The 16,393-nt window shown below is 44.9% G+C and overlaps 1 protein-coding gene and 1 pseudogene across 4 annotated transcripts in view; one reads left to right on the top strand and one right to left on the bottom strand.

Moving 5' to 3' along the window:
• The window catches only part of Relch (RAB11 binding and LisH domain, coiled-coil and HEAT repeat containing), an 82,740-nt gene extending 79,310 nt beyond the window's left edge, over nt 1–3,430 (top strand). For all 4 annotated transcript variants that reach the window (XM_004654787.2, XM_004654788.2, XM_045135017.1 and 1 more), the window contains one exon: nt 1,765–3,430. In XM_004654787.2, coding sequence (XP_004654844.1) covers nt 1,765–1,885 — 121 coding nt within the window. In that variant the 3' untranslated portion in view covers nt 1,886–3,430. The remainder of the gene's footprint in view (nt 1–1,764) is intronic.
• An 8,877-nt stretch (nt 3,431–12,307) lies between these two features.
• On the bottom strand, nt 12,308–12,967 carry LOC101603670 (annotated as a pseudogene).
• Between the last annotated feature and the right edge of the window lie 3,426 nt (nt 12,968–16,393).

Genomic DNA, 16,393 nt, shown 5'->3' on the forward strand with positions numbered 1-16,393 from the left:
TTGACAAGGACTTCTGCGCTTCCTGTAAATGTGCTACTTGGGGCTAGATTAGAGACCTGATCAGATTCGGGGCACGTCTTGCTCTTGTGACAAGAGTAAGTGCTTCCTAAGAGGAGGTGTGTCCATCTTGAAGCAGATAGCGTCTGCTTCTCTCCTCTTTGGTTTCTAGGAACAAACTTATTAGTGGTTCCTCTCTCATCCTGTCATTCACATGTCACCATGAGCTAGAATACTTCAGAAATGAACATTTACTAATTTGGGTAATCCTGTTGATGCTTAGTAGTATAGTTTATATAGTAAAAACAAGATAAATTTTCCGTCCTGTTTACCAGTTTTCAAAATAATAAATTGATTCTCCCTTCTGTGGGTGAAAAACCAGTAAGTGTGGGGAGGGGTTGGAGGGTGAGGGCTGTGTATTGCAGGCTGGCCTTGAACGTGCATTGCCAGATCAACAAAGACCAGGAGATAAAGGACGCAGAAATGGTGCACTGCTGGAAATAGAGGAATCACATGTTGTTTCTCACAGGAGTTGTTCACTCCTGGGACTGTGCTCAAAAATAAATGAGAGGGCTTGACACGGCCTAACTTCCATTAGAATAGAACAAAACCAGGCTGGGGAAATGGCTTAGGGGTTGAGGCGATTGCCTGGGAAGCCTAAGGACCCCAGTTCAATTCCCCAGGACCCACGTAAGCCAGATGCACAAGGGGACACACGCATCTGGAGTTCATTTGCAGTGGCTGGAGGCCCTGGTGTGTCTTTCTCTCTGCCTCTCCCCCCCCCCCCCGCCCAAATAAATAAATATTTTTAAAAAAGTAAAATAAAACCATATGTGAATATGGCATTGTGGTACTGTACACAGGACATAAACGAACTTGTGCTGGCTACACAAATCAAAGGATATCCAAGTACCAAGTCAGCCAGGAGAAGAGTAGAGGATCTTGGGAGCCGCCCTCCGCCAGCTTCTCCCGCAGGGCTGCGCACGTGAGGTCCCATGTACCAGGGTATTCTGAGTCTACCTAGCCACTTCCTGTTCCTCCTCCTTTTCTATCAGATGAGCAGTGAGGAAGCTGCCTCAGAGAGAGTGGAGCAGATACGTATTTATACCTTAGCACGTGCCACACGACGCTGAGCGCCTGAGCCCAGGTCTCCAGACCCCACACTAAAGCCGGAAGCTGCGGCAGACAGGAGAATTTCCCAGAAGTCCTGAACACAGTGGTTAACAGTAGATCCTGTTGCAAGCAAGATGGGAGGCAAGGAGTGAACCAGAAGTTGTCTCCTGACCACCACATGTACACCAAATAAATAAATAAAATTATTTTCTAAAGAAGATTTTTCTATAACATAAAGTACTAGAGGAAATAATTGAATTTATCCAATTGGTTGTAGGAGCATTTTCTTTCTCTCAAGATGCAGAATCAAATGAAAAATAGAATCCATCCTGAGTAGTACGGATGAATATTTCTTTAAGACATTTCAGTTACTCTGTGTGAAAAAGTGTATCTCTGTTTGGAGCTGCTTGTTAGGAAACTGGAATCCACTGAGTTGCTGTGTGCCTCGCCCACGTGAAGTGCTCTGCGCTTGTGTGGCCCACAGCCCTGGGAGGGAGGCAGGGCTGCACTCACAGGGGAGTGTCAGTAGCCTCGCACCTCACGCCTCCTTGTGATGCCAGTTCAGAATGCACGGGTGAAATGTCCCTAGCGCATGAGAGCTGGATACCGTCAGTCTTGGCTTGCCTTGCATTAATCCTGACATTTCTTTCCTAGCTCCATGTCAATCGCTGCAAGCTTAGTGAGTGAAGATACAAAGACCAAGTTCTTGAACAAAATGGGCCAGTTGACAACATCAGGCGCCATGTTGGCCAATGTGTTCCAGAGAAAGAAGTAGTCCCAGGAGGGGCACCCGGGAAACACTAAGACGGACCTCAGGCGGACGGGTTCCTTGTACTTGAAGTGCTAACCTTGTTTCCTCCGTTTCCTGTTCTCTGTTCTCACTTTATCCCACCTCCAAAGAGATTTGCACTGCTTTTGATTATTGCCGTATGTCTGTCTGTTGATTTCAGAAGTACAACTGTGGTAATAGAAACTTGATTTAATGATCTGTACCAAGTCTATTCTTTGTTCCTATCTTTGAGAATACTTTTATATATATATATGTATATATATATATGTATAGTGAAGAGGTTTTTTGTTTATTTTTTTTTATTTTTGGATGGGATATTAGAGATCTGTATTATACTGTAAGCTATTACAATGGTACTTAAAATAATGTAAATTTGAAGTCATGTTATAAAATAATAAAGGTGGAGATGACTTAAGTATTTAAATTATGAAAGAATAATGCAGACTTTTTATTGTTTCTTAACTGACTTGGAAAGAGCCACCAGCATTACTCTGTGCCTTTTGGACTCGGCCTTGTGCGCTCTGTAGGAACTGCGTGTGGCCCATTCACACCGAGCTGTGAGCTGCTGTGGTGAAGTTGAGTTGCAGATCCTACAGTAAACAGATAATGATGAAACGTTCAACATTCAGAGCTCTCATGAATACTCTTTTAAGTGCTATTCAACCCTCCCCAACACTTAGGTGCACATAACGGACTTACCCAGACAGGTGGCGCCTACACATGGGGAGTAGGAGCCAAGGTGAACTTACAGTGTCTGTAGTAGGTTTAAATGCTCAAAACTAAATGTAACTCAGAAGAGCTAGTAATTGTTTTTCCAAATTGAAATGCAAATGACAATATGGTTTGAATCTAAATTTTAACACCTGCTTCTGTAAAACATGTGTTCTGGTTATTTAATTTTACAGGTTACCTTTTTATTCTGTTACAGAGAAGTACACAAAAGTTAAGGACATTTGGGGACTGTTATTTTTCCCTCTAAACTGAAAGTGACATTGGCTAAATTATTACTGAATACTGGTTACCACCTGGTCCCTTAAAGTCAGTGACATTCTTGTGTTTGGTATATTTTATATAGTTGTGTGTTAATGTACAGTCCCGCTGGGAGTTGACAGTTGTCTACACAGTAATGCAATGAAATATAAAAGAGTTGGGTATAGGAAAAAGGTGACTGGTTTGAGGGGTTAATGTGAGGCCTTTTTGAAAAATGAATATTTTGATAAAAAGAACTCTTGTTTTGAGCACAGTTGATGCATATAGGTGATTCTCGTGTTTATTGTATAAACTGGCTGAAAACATTTGGCTTACATTCACTTCCCGGGAAAGCTAGCTTTACCACACACTGAAGCTCACAAAGTAACTTACCCCGGGCAAAACCGTTAAGGTCATTCTGAAATGATCTCTTCCACTGTAGTGAGATTTTCTTGACTAGTCTTTCTGAACGGCTGGGCTGTAGGCATTCCTGAAAAATTGAAAGTGGCTACCTTTCATGTCAAAAATGTTGAGCTATTATAAATAAAAATGTTTTGCATATTTGGTTTGGGTTATGTGTTTTCATTTTGAAATACACCATGTAATCAAAAACAAGAAAGCATATATTCAGGAAAATGTGCTAATACTTTAGAAATGTGATCTATATAAATTCCCTGTTTTGATCTGCTTGTACTAAAAAGGGATTGTGTTGTTATATCACTAAAACATTTCAGCCATGGTGCAAGAGAAAGCATTGCAACTCTGCTTTGGACTGTAATAGAGTGCATATGTGCTTGTGACCCAATGAACAAGATTCACAGTTGCTGCATCCCTGCAGAAATTCACAGAAGTCTTAGGCAGCATATGGCAAGCTGTTGCATATAAGCCAAGCCTATCCCTCCAAGCCCACTAAGTCATCTCTAGGCTGCTGGTGATTCCAGAAGACTAAATACTATGCTAGGTGTAGCCACATTAGTTACTGACAAGAAAGCTTGGGTGATTGGTATAGGCAGTTCTTTCAGAATGTTTTGATCCAGGGTGATAAAATCAATGAGTAAGGATAGCCGACTCATGTCTTAACTGTTATGACAATTTTTATGAATGAATTCATGCATCTAGTTGATAATCCTTTTTAAAGGGTAACAGGTGACAAACCTACAATATGTCTAAAGTGAGTCTCCCTTATTCTTTTAAATCTTTTAATATCATTAAGACATTACATGGTCTTTCAGTAAAATAGGAACTCTGTAGACAAGACACACTGGTCATTGATTCTGTGTTCTTTCAAAGCACAGAATAAATTCCCATGCTCTTTTTAAATAGATGTAATGTGGTCAGTTTGCCTAACTTATGAAAAGGTAAGTTTGTAAAGTCATGAAAAGCTAATTTGGAATTACTACTGTATTTCCAAGGCAATTTGTTCAGAAATCCAGAAGGGCTGGTTACCATGTTAGCAAGGCTCTTTGAAGTCCATGTGTAGCGGGGGGGGGGGGGGGGGGTGTTGTACCTGTCTCTGGGCGCAGGTTCCTGGTCTTCATTGGTTTTCATCTCTTTCCTCTTTTGAGGATAAGATAACTTGGCTAAACATCAAAGTGACTTTTGAATGTGTGTGTGGTGCCGGTGGCTTACACGTAGAATCACTTGAGGTACGGTCTACGGCTTGAAAAGACAACAGTGCCGGGGCACCCCGGACACACAGGGCTGTCTTTCCTCAGATTCATTTCACCGTGCTTGGTGATGCAGGCACTCATGGTTCGGGGAGGCCTGGATACCCGTCCTCCTGGCAGCAGACCTTGGCATCTGTGAGATACTTGTTCCACAGGCAAGAATAATGCCAGTGTCATAGGGTCATGAGGCTTCCATCCAGGCTTCAAAGGAAGGCTTGGGAGGCCGGGAAGCTCATAGAAGGGACATGTTCCCTGCAGGCGGCCCCTTGAAAAGACGACCTGAAGCTGAGCAGAGGCAAAATAAGAGAAGGTTCAGATGCCAGCACCATGGGACGTCTCCTGAAAGCCGCAGATCAGTAGCAGAACCAGCTGCAAGAGCATGGCTACCCAAGGCCCTTGGAGCTCATGAATCACTAGCCTGTGCCCTGGTGGCTGGGCAGAGAATTACAGGGTTCACTGTTCCCTGCTTGGTTTTCCTCTTGCTCTGTTCCAATCCTTTGTAATTGATTCCTGTCCTTTTGCAATGGGAATTTTTATCCCATATTGGGAATATGAAATGTTCTTTTGTAGATCCTCATAGCTAACAGCCTAGCATGTCAGAAGAAACTGGACTTGAACTTTTGAGCAATTCTAGAATGGCTGAGACTTTGCGGGAGGGGCAGTTGGTATGCTTTCTATCCCACATGTTATCATGTCGGGCAGGGTTGTGACCTTGTTGTTACCTTTTACTCAGTGTAAGCAGATGTGTTTGGTGGTCAGGTTGTTAAGGGATGGATTTGCAACGGTTAATCCTGATTATCTAATTAGCTGGATTGGGGGGCAGACAGCCATCAGTACAGGACACCTCTGGGTATGACCGAGGGCATTTCCAGAGGTGATTAGATCACCAGTGCTCTGTAACCAATGGTTGAATCCACTGATGGACTCAAGTTTTGAATGGACTATTGGGAATGAAGTGTGGGACTGGAACTTAAGAAGAAGCCTGGGTTTCAGAAGAGGCCTCATTGGGGTACTTGGTGCTGGGATCGGAATTCGAAGGGTGTGTCTTGGGCCTTCCTATGACTCCTCTTGGCCTTCCTCCCCAGTGCCCTGGCTGCCAGATAGTCTTCCTCCCCACCAGCGGAAAAGCAATGGAGCCAGGCAGCTGTGGACTGAGACTTCAGAAGCCCAAGTGAAAGTTTCCTCTTTTATAAGAAGTGTTTCAGGTACCTGTTACAGAGATGAAAAGCTTAGCGTCTTCATTAGGCACAGGGAGAGTGAACGAGACAGGTAGAGAGCCCCCCTCAGAGCTTCCAGTCAGTGAGGAAAAACAAGTCACCGTCGCTACAGTGATTGTTGATTTGGGCTTCCCTTAGTTGGCAATTGGCCTAGAACTAGAAAGAATAGGGTTTGGAAATAGGCATGTGAAAATAGAAATGAGAGGGCTGGAGAGATGGCTTAGCAGTTAAGCACTTGCCTGTGAAGCCTAAGGACCCTGGTTTGAGGCTCAATTCCCAAGGACCCACATTAGCCAGATGCACAAGGGGGCGCACGCGTCTGGAGTTCGTTTGCAGAGGCTGGAAGTCCTGGTGCGTCCATTCTCTGCCTGTTTCTCCTTCTGTCTGTCGCTCTCAAATAAATAAGAATAAACAAAAAAAAAATTTAAAAAGTGAAAATAGAAATGAGAGCTACATTGCACGGGACACAGGGTCACATGTGGTGCCTTTTGTTCAAGTCGCAGGGCGGAGGGAAAGCCTCGTAGACAGAGCCTTGTATGCTACCTGTAGAAGGCAGAGCCGAGCTTTGGGGTAGATGTCACCTGCATCTCTGTCGGGATTGGCTAACTAGTGGGTGGTGGCAATGGTGAGGAAGGAAAGAGCAAGCTTGAGTCAACCTGTAATTCTGTTTTGCGTTGGTTGAGCCCAAGCTGTCCCAGAGTTGCGTGCAACAGTGCTGAGCAAGAAGCCAGGGAGCCCAGCTTGAATCTTGGTAGATCAGGATGGAAGGTCACAGTCCTCTTCATCTGCACACAGCCATGGAGTGACAAGAGATCAGGGGCGAGGTCCCGTGGAGCAGATCTGTGTCTACCAAAGGGACTCATTTGCGCACAGTTCAACCGCTGGAGGGGTCAGAGGTAGACAGTGAGGCAGCAGGGAAGCAGAGAAGACCTCTCCGGGGAGGGGCGGACGAGCCCTCTGCGTGGCCTGTGCGCGTCAAGATGAGTTCTCCGAAGCCCACTGGCACATCGCCGTTGACCTCGGCGTTGCTTTCACGAGTCTTGGAGAAACAGAAGAAACCTGATTGGAAGAGGTTAGGACAAACATTAACACTGGCTAAGGTCTTTCAGGCTCGCTAAGAAGGGTGGAGTTTAAGACACATGGCCGAGAACGCGCCCATAGAATGGGGGAGAGGCGCGGAGCACCGGGCAGTGCGGATCCAAAGGGAGCCCGGGGGCGATGAGCGAGCCTCGGAGGCCGGATGCAGGAATGAGCCCGCTGTGCCGGAGAAAGCAGAGGGTGAGCACCCGTGCAGGTAACTGGTGTATTTTGTGGTGGGGACATTAGTGGTTTCCCCCAATCCCTTCCATTTTCTCAGTGAAGTATGAAGCAAAGACATTGGCTTGGCTGGCTGGCCCATAGGAAGCGTTGGAGGTCTGGGCAAGAAGAACTGAAAATATCCTTGAGAATAGCAGAGTGGACTGTGGTGAGACCATGGGATGGCCAAGCAATTGTGAGAGCACACTTGAAAGTAACAGTCGTGGGGCTGGGAGATGGCTCAAGGGTTAAGGCACTTGCCTGCAAAGCCTAACTGTCCGGCTTTGATTCCCCCATACCCACGTAAAGCCAGATGCATGAAGTGGTGCATGCACCTGGAGTTTGTAATTGCTAGAGACCCTGGCACCATGCCCATATTCATTCATTCATTCATTAATTCATATATTCTCTGTATCCTTGAGGTAACCCAGGCCCCAAAAGCCAAGCATCACATGTTCTCTCTCATATGTGGATCCTAGCTACAAATGATTGAACTTCTATGTAAGTAGGAATAAAACTCATTAGCAGAGGCCAGTAAGCTAGAAAAGGGATATAAAGGGAATAGAAAGGGAGGGAGGGGGGACTTAATAGAATGGTATTGTATATATGTAAATAGACAAACAGATTAATGGGAGTGTAAAGGCCTAAGTGAGGTCAGGGGAAGAGATTGAGTTAAAGGAAAGGTGGAGGGAGGGCTAATCAAAATCTAAGAGGACATAAATAATTCATGTAGAAACCTACCTTTTTGGACAATGGAACACTCAGAAGCCATAGAATTTTATTAGAAAATTTTCAGTGTCAGGGGTGGGATACCTTCCAGTGAGTTGTTGGTCAGGGAATGTCCCTGATGCCCCCAAAACATTATAGTCCATTGCCAAGACCCTTGGTTTCCCACCAGGAATAGATGGTAAGACCCTATTGCTGAAGACTCCACATACTTGGGCTGCAAGGTCACTGAGAAATCCTGCTGGAGCTGAGCTGAAAACTTCCTCCATATAGACCAGCTGAAAGAAAGCTGGAAAAAGCTATGCTGTGTGCAGTTTAATGGGAGAGAAAAATCACCAGTGAAGATACGCAACAGTGGACACTGCAAGCCTTATACTTGGCCATTGAGGCCAAGTGAGCCAACAGTGACACTATGGCACATTGGTAGATGTAATGACACACCACTAAGAGGAAAAACCAGGGCTGGGGAGATGGCTGCAAAGTTAAAGGTGTTGGTTTGCCAAGCCTGACGACCTGAGTTCAATTCCCCAGTACCCACATAAAGCCAAGTGCACAGCATGGCACATGCGTCTGGAGTACTTACAGAGGCAAGAGACTCAGGTGCTTGCTCGCTGTCTCTCCCTCTCTCTTGCTCTTTCTCTGCCTCTCTCTCCCAAATAAATAAATAAAAATAAATTTTAAAAAAAGAGAGGGATACAGAAAGGAAGAAAGAGATGACAACAACAACAACAAAAAAAAAAAACAGGAACAACAACAAAAGAACTACTTATCTATAAGAACAAGGGATGACAAGAGTAGACATGAAACCTTCAGATTTCACCCATCCAGGTGACAAGGTTTACCCACTGACCACCATGACTTACGGTTAGTCTGATATTTGATGGCTTTGTATGAAAACTCAAAGCCCTTTTCCCAGTAGCCAAACAAGTGAGCATAACAGATGTTGGGGGTGCTTCTGGTGGTCTACCTCATGATTTGCATGTTGGCTCCACGTGTATTTTGTGTGTGTGTGAGAGAGAGAGAAAGAGAGAGAGAGAGGAGAGAGAATGGGTATGCCAGGGCTCTCAGCCACTGTGAATGAATGCCAGATGTTTGCACCGCCTGTGGCGCATATGTGTGCTTGCATCACTGCCTGTGTGCGCTTGCGTCACTGCGTGTGCGCTTGCGTCACTGCGTGTGCGCTTGCGTTACTGCCTGTGTGCGCTTGCGTCACTGCGTGTGTGCGCTTGCGTCACTGCGTGTGTGGCTATGTGGGGCCTGGCTTTGGAGGCAAGCGCCTTCACCACTAAGCCAGCTCTCCAGCCCTCTATGTATATCTTAATTTTCTGATGATGCATTGAGGTGTATAGTCCTTGTGTGTTCGACATTACTAAAAATATTACTTAAGGCCTGGGAGATTGCTCAGAGGTTAAAGTCACTTCTTTGCAGAGCCTACTTGCCTGGGTTTGATTCTCCAGTACTCATGTGAAGCCAGATGCACAAAGTAGCACACGCATCTGGAATTTATGTGTAGCTGCAAGAGGCCCTGGCACACGGATACTTTCTCTAGATGGGAGCAACATTGGTTAACCAAGGCCAGTCTGAAGAAAAAGCGTCATCACTATACGGTGTACTTCTTCTGTGAAAGGTGCGTATATCCAGCCACGATCTCCAAACAGGGCATCAGATCATAGGGGGGTTAAGAAGGAAGGAAATGGAATATGTACAAAGTGTATCCTTATTGCACTGGCAATTGGTACTGAATCTATAACAAAACTTCCCAACAGTACCAGATGAATAGCAGGTTTACCCTACAACTTAGAAACTCATTTAATTTGAACGCCAAATCTGTAGAAGTAAGTCTTGCCAAAGCAAAGAAGCTGGAGACCCACACACAAATGCATATATTTATACACAGTACACATACACACATCCACACACACACAGACATACACACATACACACATACACGCACACACACAGACATACACACGCACACACACACATCCACATACACACATACCTACACACAAACATACATCCACATACATGCACACACACACATACATCCACATACACGCACATACATCCACACACACACATTCCCACATACACGCACACACACATACATGCACATACACACACATACCTACAACATACATACACACACACACACCCGCACATACACACACACACACAAGATAGCCATACGCATATCCAGCTCAAACCTCTCCCCCACGCTCTCGCAGCGCTACGGGATACTATCACATCTTGCTTTGCCTCACATCATCACTGATTTATCGGTGAATTACGTACATTTTGACAGTGTTTCGTAGGTGACATGAGAAGAGCATGCTATTGCAGAGTGGGCAATAAAAACATTTCACTGTAACAAAGATTTTATGGTCTCATGTTGATTTAATAGCTTTAAGTCTTTTATGAAATCTGTCTCATTCTGTGCCAACTAACAAGAAGTTTTTATTTTCTTTCTCTCGTGTGTGTGTGGTGTGTGTTGAGTACATGTCCATATGTGTGTGCCTATGGGGATATGAATGCATGTGTGTGGAGGCCAGAGGTTGACGTCTGGTACCTTTCTCTCTTTCTTTCTTCTTCTTCTTTATTTTTATTTTATTGTGTTTTTTTTTTTTCAAGGTAGGGTCTCGCTGTAGCCTGGGCTAACCTGGAATTCACTATGTAGTCCCAGGGTGCCCTCAAACTCACAGCAATCCTCCTACCTCTGCCTCCCAAGTGCTGGGATTAAAGGCGTGCACCACCATGCCTGGCTTTAATTTTTTTTTTTTTTTTAGAGAGAGCTAGACAGAGAGAGAATTGGTGCACCAGAGCCTCAGCCACCGAAATCGAACTCCAAATGCTTGTGCCACGTAGTGAGCATGTGAGACCTTGCACTTGCCTCACCTTTGTGTGTCTGGATTATGTGGGATCCATAGAGAGATTGAACATGGGTCCTTAGGCTTCACAAACACCTTAACTGCTAAGCCATCTCTCCAGCCCTCTGCTACCTTTCTTAATCACTTTCCACTTTTTTTTTTTTTGAGACAGGGTATCTCATTAACTTTAGAGTTCATCCACTCAGCTAGACTAGCTAGCCAGCAAGCCTTAGGGAACCTCATGTCTCTGCCTCTCCAGAGCTGGGATTATAAATGCTTATACCCCAGCACCCAGAAGGTGCTGAGGATCCCAACTCTGCTCCTCATGCTTCCAAGTGGCCAACTGAATTATTTCCCCAACCCCTAAAGCAGCATTTTTTTTTTTTTTTTTTTTTTTAGTGCTGCATGCCTTTAATTCTAGCACTTGGGAGGCAGAGGTAGGAGGATCACTGTGAGGCCACCCTGAGACTACATAGTAAATTCTAGGTCAGCCTGGGCTAGAGTGACACCCTACCTCTAAAACACAACACAACTGGGTATGGTGGTGTATGCCTTTAATCTCAGTACTGAGGTAGGAGGACTGTCAAGAGTTCAAGGTCATCCTGTGACTACATAGTTAATTCCAGGAGAGCCTGAGCTAGAGTGAAACCCTACCTCAAAAAACCAAAAAAAAAAAAAAAACACATAACATAATTGTCAATGTAAGAGAGGTAGTGATTTGTTCATACCAATGAAGGAAGAAATCTCAGCATTACTAAATGAGAAACTGTTGGTAAACTAGCCCCCCCCCCCTTTTTTTGAGGCAGGGTCTCACTCTAGCCTGCACTAACCTGGAATTCACTCATGATGATCCTCTTGCCTCAGTCTGCTCAGTGCTGGGACTAAAGGCATAAACCACCCTGCCTAGCTTGAAACTAGCAATTTTGTCCCTTTTCCACTCCCAAGGCAAGCTTGGCAGAAGGCAGGAGTGAAAGCTGCTTCAACAAGCAGATTTAAGTAGTTCCTACACAGACCCACTGGGTCACTTGCTGTGGGTGTTGCCTCGGTTTGCCTGAATGTTCTCGGCCTTCAAGTCTTGCCTGCTCTTAGCCATTCCAAGTGGACTGGCAAGGAGGAGGGGGGGCATGGGACAACACAGCAGCGCGAGTCCCAGTCGGGACTGACGCTAAGGACAAAACATGGCTAAATGGGGAAAAAAATCAGTATGTACATAAAAAAGTTCACTCATAATATTTAAATTTATGTAAACGTAAAGCTTAAGCATTAAGTCCCTCAACTGTCAGACCAATACTTACTGCTGTGATACAAGATACGATACAAGAGACTGTATGAATTCCAAAACTTAGTTGAAAATACAGTTAAGAGGATTTTGGATTCAAAGTCATTGGAGTACCAATTTAAAAATAATTTTCATGAACACATTTTCTAAAGGCCATAGGAGAACTTGTCACATTGTCAAAAAAAATAATTGTCCAGTGGCAAGACTTCTGTTGAGACCAAACAGGTCACATAAAGTCAACAAAGTAGCTTAGAAATAAAGCCAATATGACTAAACCCAGTAACAGATCACATGAAGTACTTCATGTACAATACAAACCTAGTTTAATAAATAAAGGAACACAGGTGACTGTACTCTGGGAGAGCACTCAGCTCCTGATGGCCTGTTTACAGCCTTCTCTGAGACTCCCAGGCCACTTCCTCCGGGCAAGTCTAATGGTACGGCCATGAAGTTTGTAGCCATCTTGCCTTACGATTGCCACAGTGCCAGGCTGCACCTCAATGCCTGCTGGCACGTGACAGATGAGCTCGTGCTCATGCGGGTCGTATTTATCACCACTGGGTGCCATCTTCTCCAGGCCATGCTTGGCAAACACACTCTTCAGCTTTGCTTCCAAAAGTGACAGCCCACGGCAGACTTTCTCCAGAGTGAGCTTCTGGTCCTCAGGCTCTGCTCCTTCAGAAAAACACGCAGCTGTCTTCTCCAGAATGTCTGCCACCTCCACCAAGTCCTTGCAGAAGCTCTGGATTCCGAATCTCTGGGTGGGTCTCTGCATGTTCTCACAACCAGCTACAGCTCTCTGGCATCTTAGTGTTAAATCCTGGACTTCCTTCTCCAGTTTCACAGCTTTTATTTAGCCTTAAGGCTTGTTCGGCAAGAGAGGGCCCAAGCTCATCAGGAGGGTCCTCAGAACTGCAGTCTTCCCCAGCAGTTCTCCGGGTTGCAGTGCTGAATGGGTGCAGCCATCCCGTGCCATCCGCCGGGGCCCCGGAGGCCAGGAGACGAGGCAGCCGCCGCCCGGCCACCCAGAGCGACCGCTTGGCCATGTCCCAGCCCGAAGAGGACGGGCGCCGCGCAAGCTCACTAGCTCAAAGTCTAAAGCAGCTATTTTTAAAAAATCTTAAATTTTATTTATTACAGAATGAAAGAGAGAGTACGGGTGCACCAGGGCCTCTAGACAGTGCAAAGGAACTCCAGACACATACATCACCATGTGCATCTGGCTCACATGGGTACTGGGGAGTCAAACCTAGGTCCTTGGGATTCACAGGCAAGTGCTTTAACCACTAAGCCAACTCTCCATCTCCCCCCTCCTTTTTAAAAAAAATTTTCGAGATGGGGTTTCACTCTAGCCCAGGCTGACCTGGAATTCACTATGTAGTCTAAGGGTGGCCTCAAACTCACAGCAATCCTCCTACCTCTGCCTCCCAAATGCTGGAATTAAAGGCGTGCGCCACCACGCCTGGCTCCAGCCCTATTTGTAATATCACCATGTGAAAAACATTTTGTGAACTAACCTCTTATTGTTCCTGACATTTATAAACATTTCATTTCAACAATTGTTCCTGTTTTCTGATGTTTAAACAGAGAGTTGTTAAGATGTAATATAATACTTGCAATCCATCCATTTACAGCAAAAAAAATGATGACCACATTATTATTTTACCTTTTTAATTCTGGAAATGAGAGTTTAGGCAGAAGTGGGGATTTCCAGAGGTGCCCACTGTCCTTGAATCCTTTCCAGTATGAGCCTGTGATGCCTGTATGTGCATACTTTTTTCTCCTCACTAAAAATGAGAAAATTCATTGCCTATTGTCAGCACATTAAACATTTCAAATTGGAAATATGAATATCAAGCATTGTGTGTTTCAAACATGCCTAAATTTGTATTACATATAACCAAACTGCAGTTGTACTTACACACTTGTCTTTGAAATCACAAATGACATTACAAGTAGTTTCTGTAAATGATAGGCAACTTAGCTAGAACTGTGTATGCTCCTCAACTAACATAGGGAAGTATTGCTAGAAATAATGTATTCCATGTTTCCAATAATAGTGCTGATTCCAAGAAAGGTGACATTCTCAACCCCACATTAGTGGATCACGTTAACAAATGCTATTCTACGTTAATACTTGTAAAATGTTGGAGTTATTTGAATACTGGTGTGGTAAAATAGAGATAGAGTCTTTAAAAGTAAATCAATTTTTGAAACAAAACAATTTTGATAGATGTAATGTGTTCAAAAGTTCTTCCAAAACCAACACACTCACCTCTGGGGCTTTCCAAGCAGAAGTTTTTAAGTCCCCTAATCTTATTTGAAAATAGAAGAGGGTAGGGTTGGAAATGAGCCAGGAGTAAACCTTGGTATTTCTCACAAAGAGCCACGGTGAAAAGTACCTTCTCTCAAGAGTCAGTTCCTTCTAGAAAAATCATCCTCTCATCCCGTTTTTCTAACCACTGCCCTTTCCTGAAAGCCTGTCTCTACATTCAGATAGCATAAGCCAGATAGCTCACTATTTCACCCATACTTGGGACCCTCCCTATACTTTCATCACTTAGTATTTTAACATCTACTTACCAAGTGCATGCTACTGTCATTTAAAAATGCAAAAACCTGGGCTGGAGAGATGGCTTAGTGGTAAAGCACTTGCCTGTGAAGCCTAAGGACCCCGGTTTGAGGCTGGATTCCCCAGGACCCACGTCAGCCAGATGCACAAGGGGGCACACGCATCTGGAGTTCGTCTGCAGTGGCTGGAAGCCCTGGCACACCCGTTCTTTCTCTCTCTCTCTCTCTCTCTCCCTCTGTGCCTCTTTCTCTCTTTGTCTGTCATTCTCAAATAAATAAATGAGTAAATAAAAAAAATTTAAAAATAAAAATGCAAAAACCAAGCTGGTGAGATAGCTTGGTGGTTAAGTCGCTTGTCTGCAAAGGCTAAGGACCCCAGGTTCCATTCTCCAGAGCCCAAGTAAGCCAGATGCACATGGTGGTGCATGCATCTATAGTTCCTCTGCAGTGGCTAGAGGCCCTGGCATGCTCATTCACTCTCCTTCTCTCTCTGTCTCTCCTCCTCCTCTCTTCTCCTTCTCTCTCTTTCTCAAATAAGTAAAAATGCCAAAGCATGTCTCTTTCCTGCCAGCACATGGGCGGCAGGGCAGAGGCAGGAACGCTGAGGTGGAAGCCAGACTGAACTATCTCCAAAACAAAAGAATCACAAAAGTACCTGCTCCTATGTAAACGCAGTCGGTCCCTATCTTTGTGGTTCTTCACCTTGGCCATTGGTGCAAGCATGAAAGCGCTCATAAAAACCATACTTCGGGGGCTGGAGAGATGGCTTAGCAATTAAGACTCTTGCCTGCAAAGCCAAAGGATGCAGGTTCAACTCCACAGGACCCACGTAAGCCAGATGCACAAGGTTTGTACATGTGTCTGGAGTTTGCTTGTGGTGGCTGCCTCTCTCTCTCTCATAATAAAATTTTATTAAAAACCATACTTTGGGCTTCGAAACTTTACTTTTGTTCTGCCTAGCACTGTATGATGCAACCTTCTCTCACATTGCTGGGGAGAGTGGCTGGGTCACAACCTCCCTATGGCCTTGGGATCAAGAATGGAACCGCTGGCTCTCTATGACTAAGTGAAGGCCTATGTAGCAGTTGCCTCTTGTTGCTGGGACAAAACACCCAACCAGAGCAGCTTATGGAAGGAAAGGGTTTATTGCAATGTACAGTGTTTTTTTTTTTATTAAAAACTATTTATTTTATTTATTTGAAGAGGGGAGAGAATAGACACATCAGGGTCTCTGGCCACTGCAAACCAACTCCAGATGCATTTACCACCTTGTGCATCTGGCTTTATGTGGGTACTTAAGGACTGGACTGGGGTCCTTTGCTTTTGGTGGCCAGTGCCTTAACTGCGAAGCAGTCTCTCCAGCCCAGCAGTGTGCGGGTTCGAGGGGAGGCCTCACCAGGGCAGGGAACACATGTTGGACCTGATTGGAAGCCCAGGTCCCATCTCCACAACAGTGAGGAGAAAGGAGCTCACTGCCAGGCTCCGGACTGCGTGGCACCCCTGCCTCCCACAGGCACGCCTTCCCCAGCACGTCTCACCTACAGAGGCCTACAAGCTTGCCAAATTACCACGAGCCTATGGAGGGGACGTTTCATTCAAACCACCATAGCATAAACAGAGTGTGTTAAATTCATTCTTGACTTATATATTTTCAACTCACAACAGGTATAACTACACTGTAAATCAAAAAGGCCTGCACTTTTTTGTTTTTGTTTTTGTTTTTCTAGGTAGAGTCTCGCTCTAGCCCAGGCTGACCTGGAATTCACTAAGTAGTCTCAGGGTGGCCTCGAACTCATGGCATTCCTCCTACCTCTGCCTCCTGAGTGCTGGAGTTAAAGGCATGTGCCACCACGTCTGGCTATTTTTGATATTTTAAAAGTGCAGCTCTTCTTGCTGGGTGT

This window comes from Jaculus jaculus, chromosome 15 (genome assembly GCF_020740685.1).
Source record: "Jaculus jaculus isolate mJacJac1 chromosome 15, mJacJac1.mat.Y.cur, whole genome shotgun sequence".
In the NCBI taxonomy this organism is placed as follows: domain Eukaryota; kingdom Metazoa; phylum Chordata; class Mammalia; order Rodentia; family Dipodidae; genus Jaculus; species Jaculus jaculus.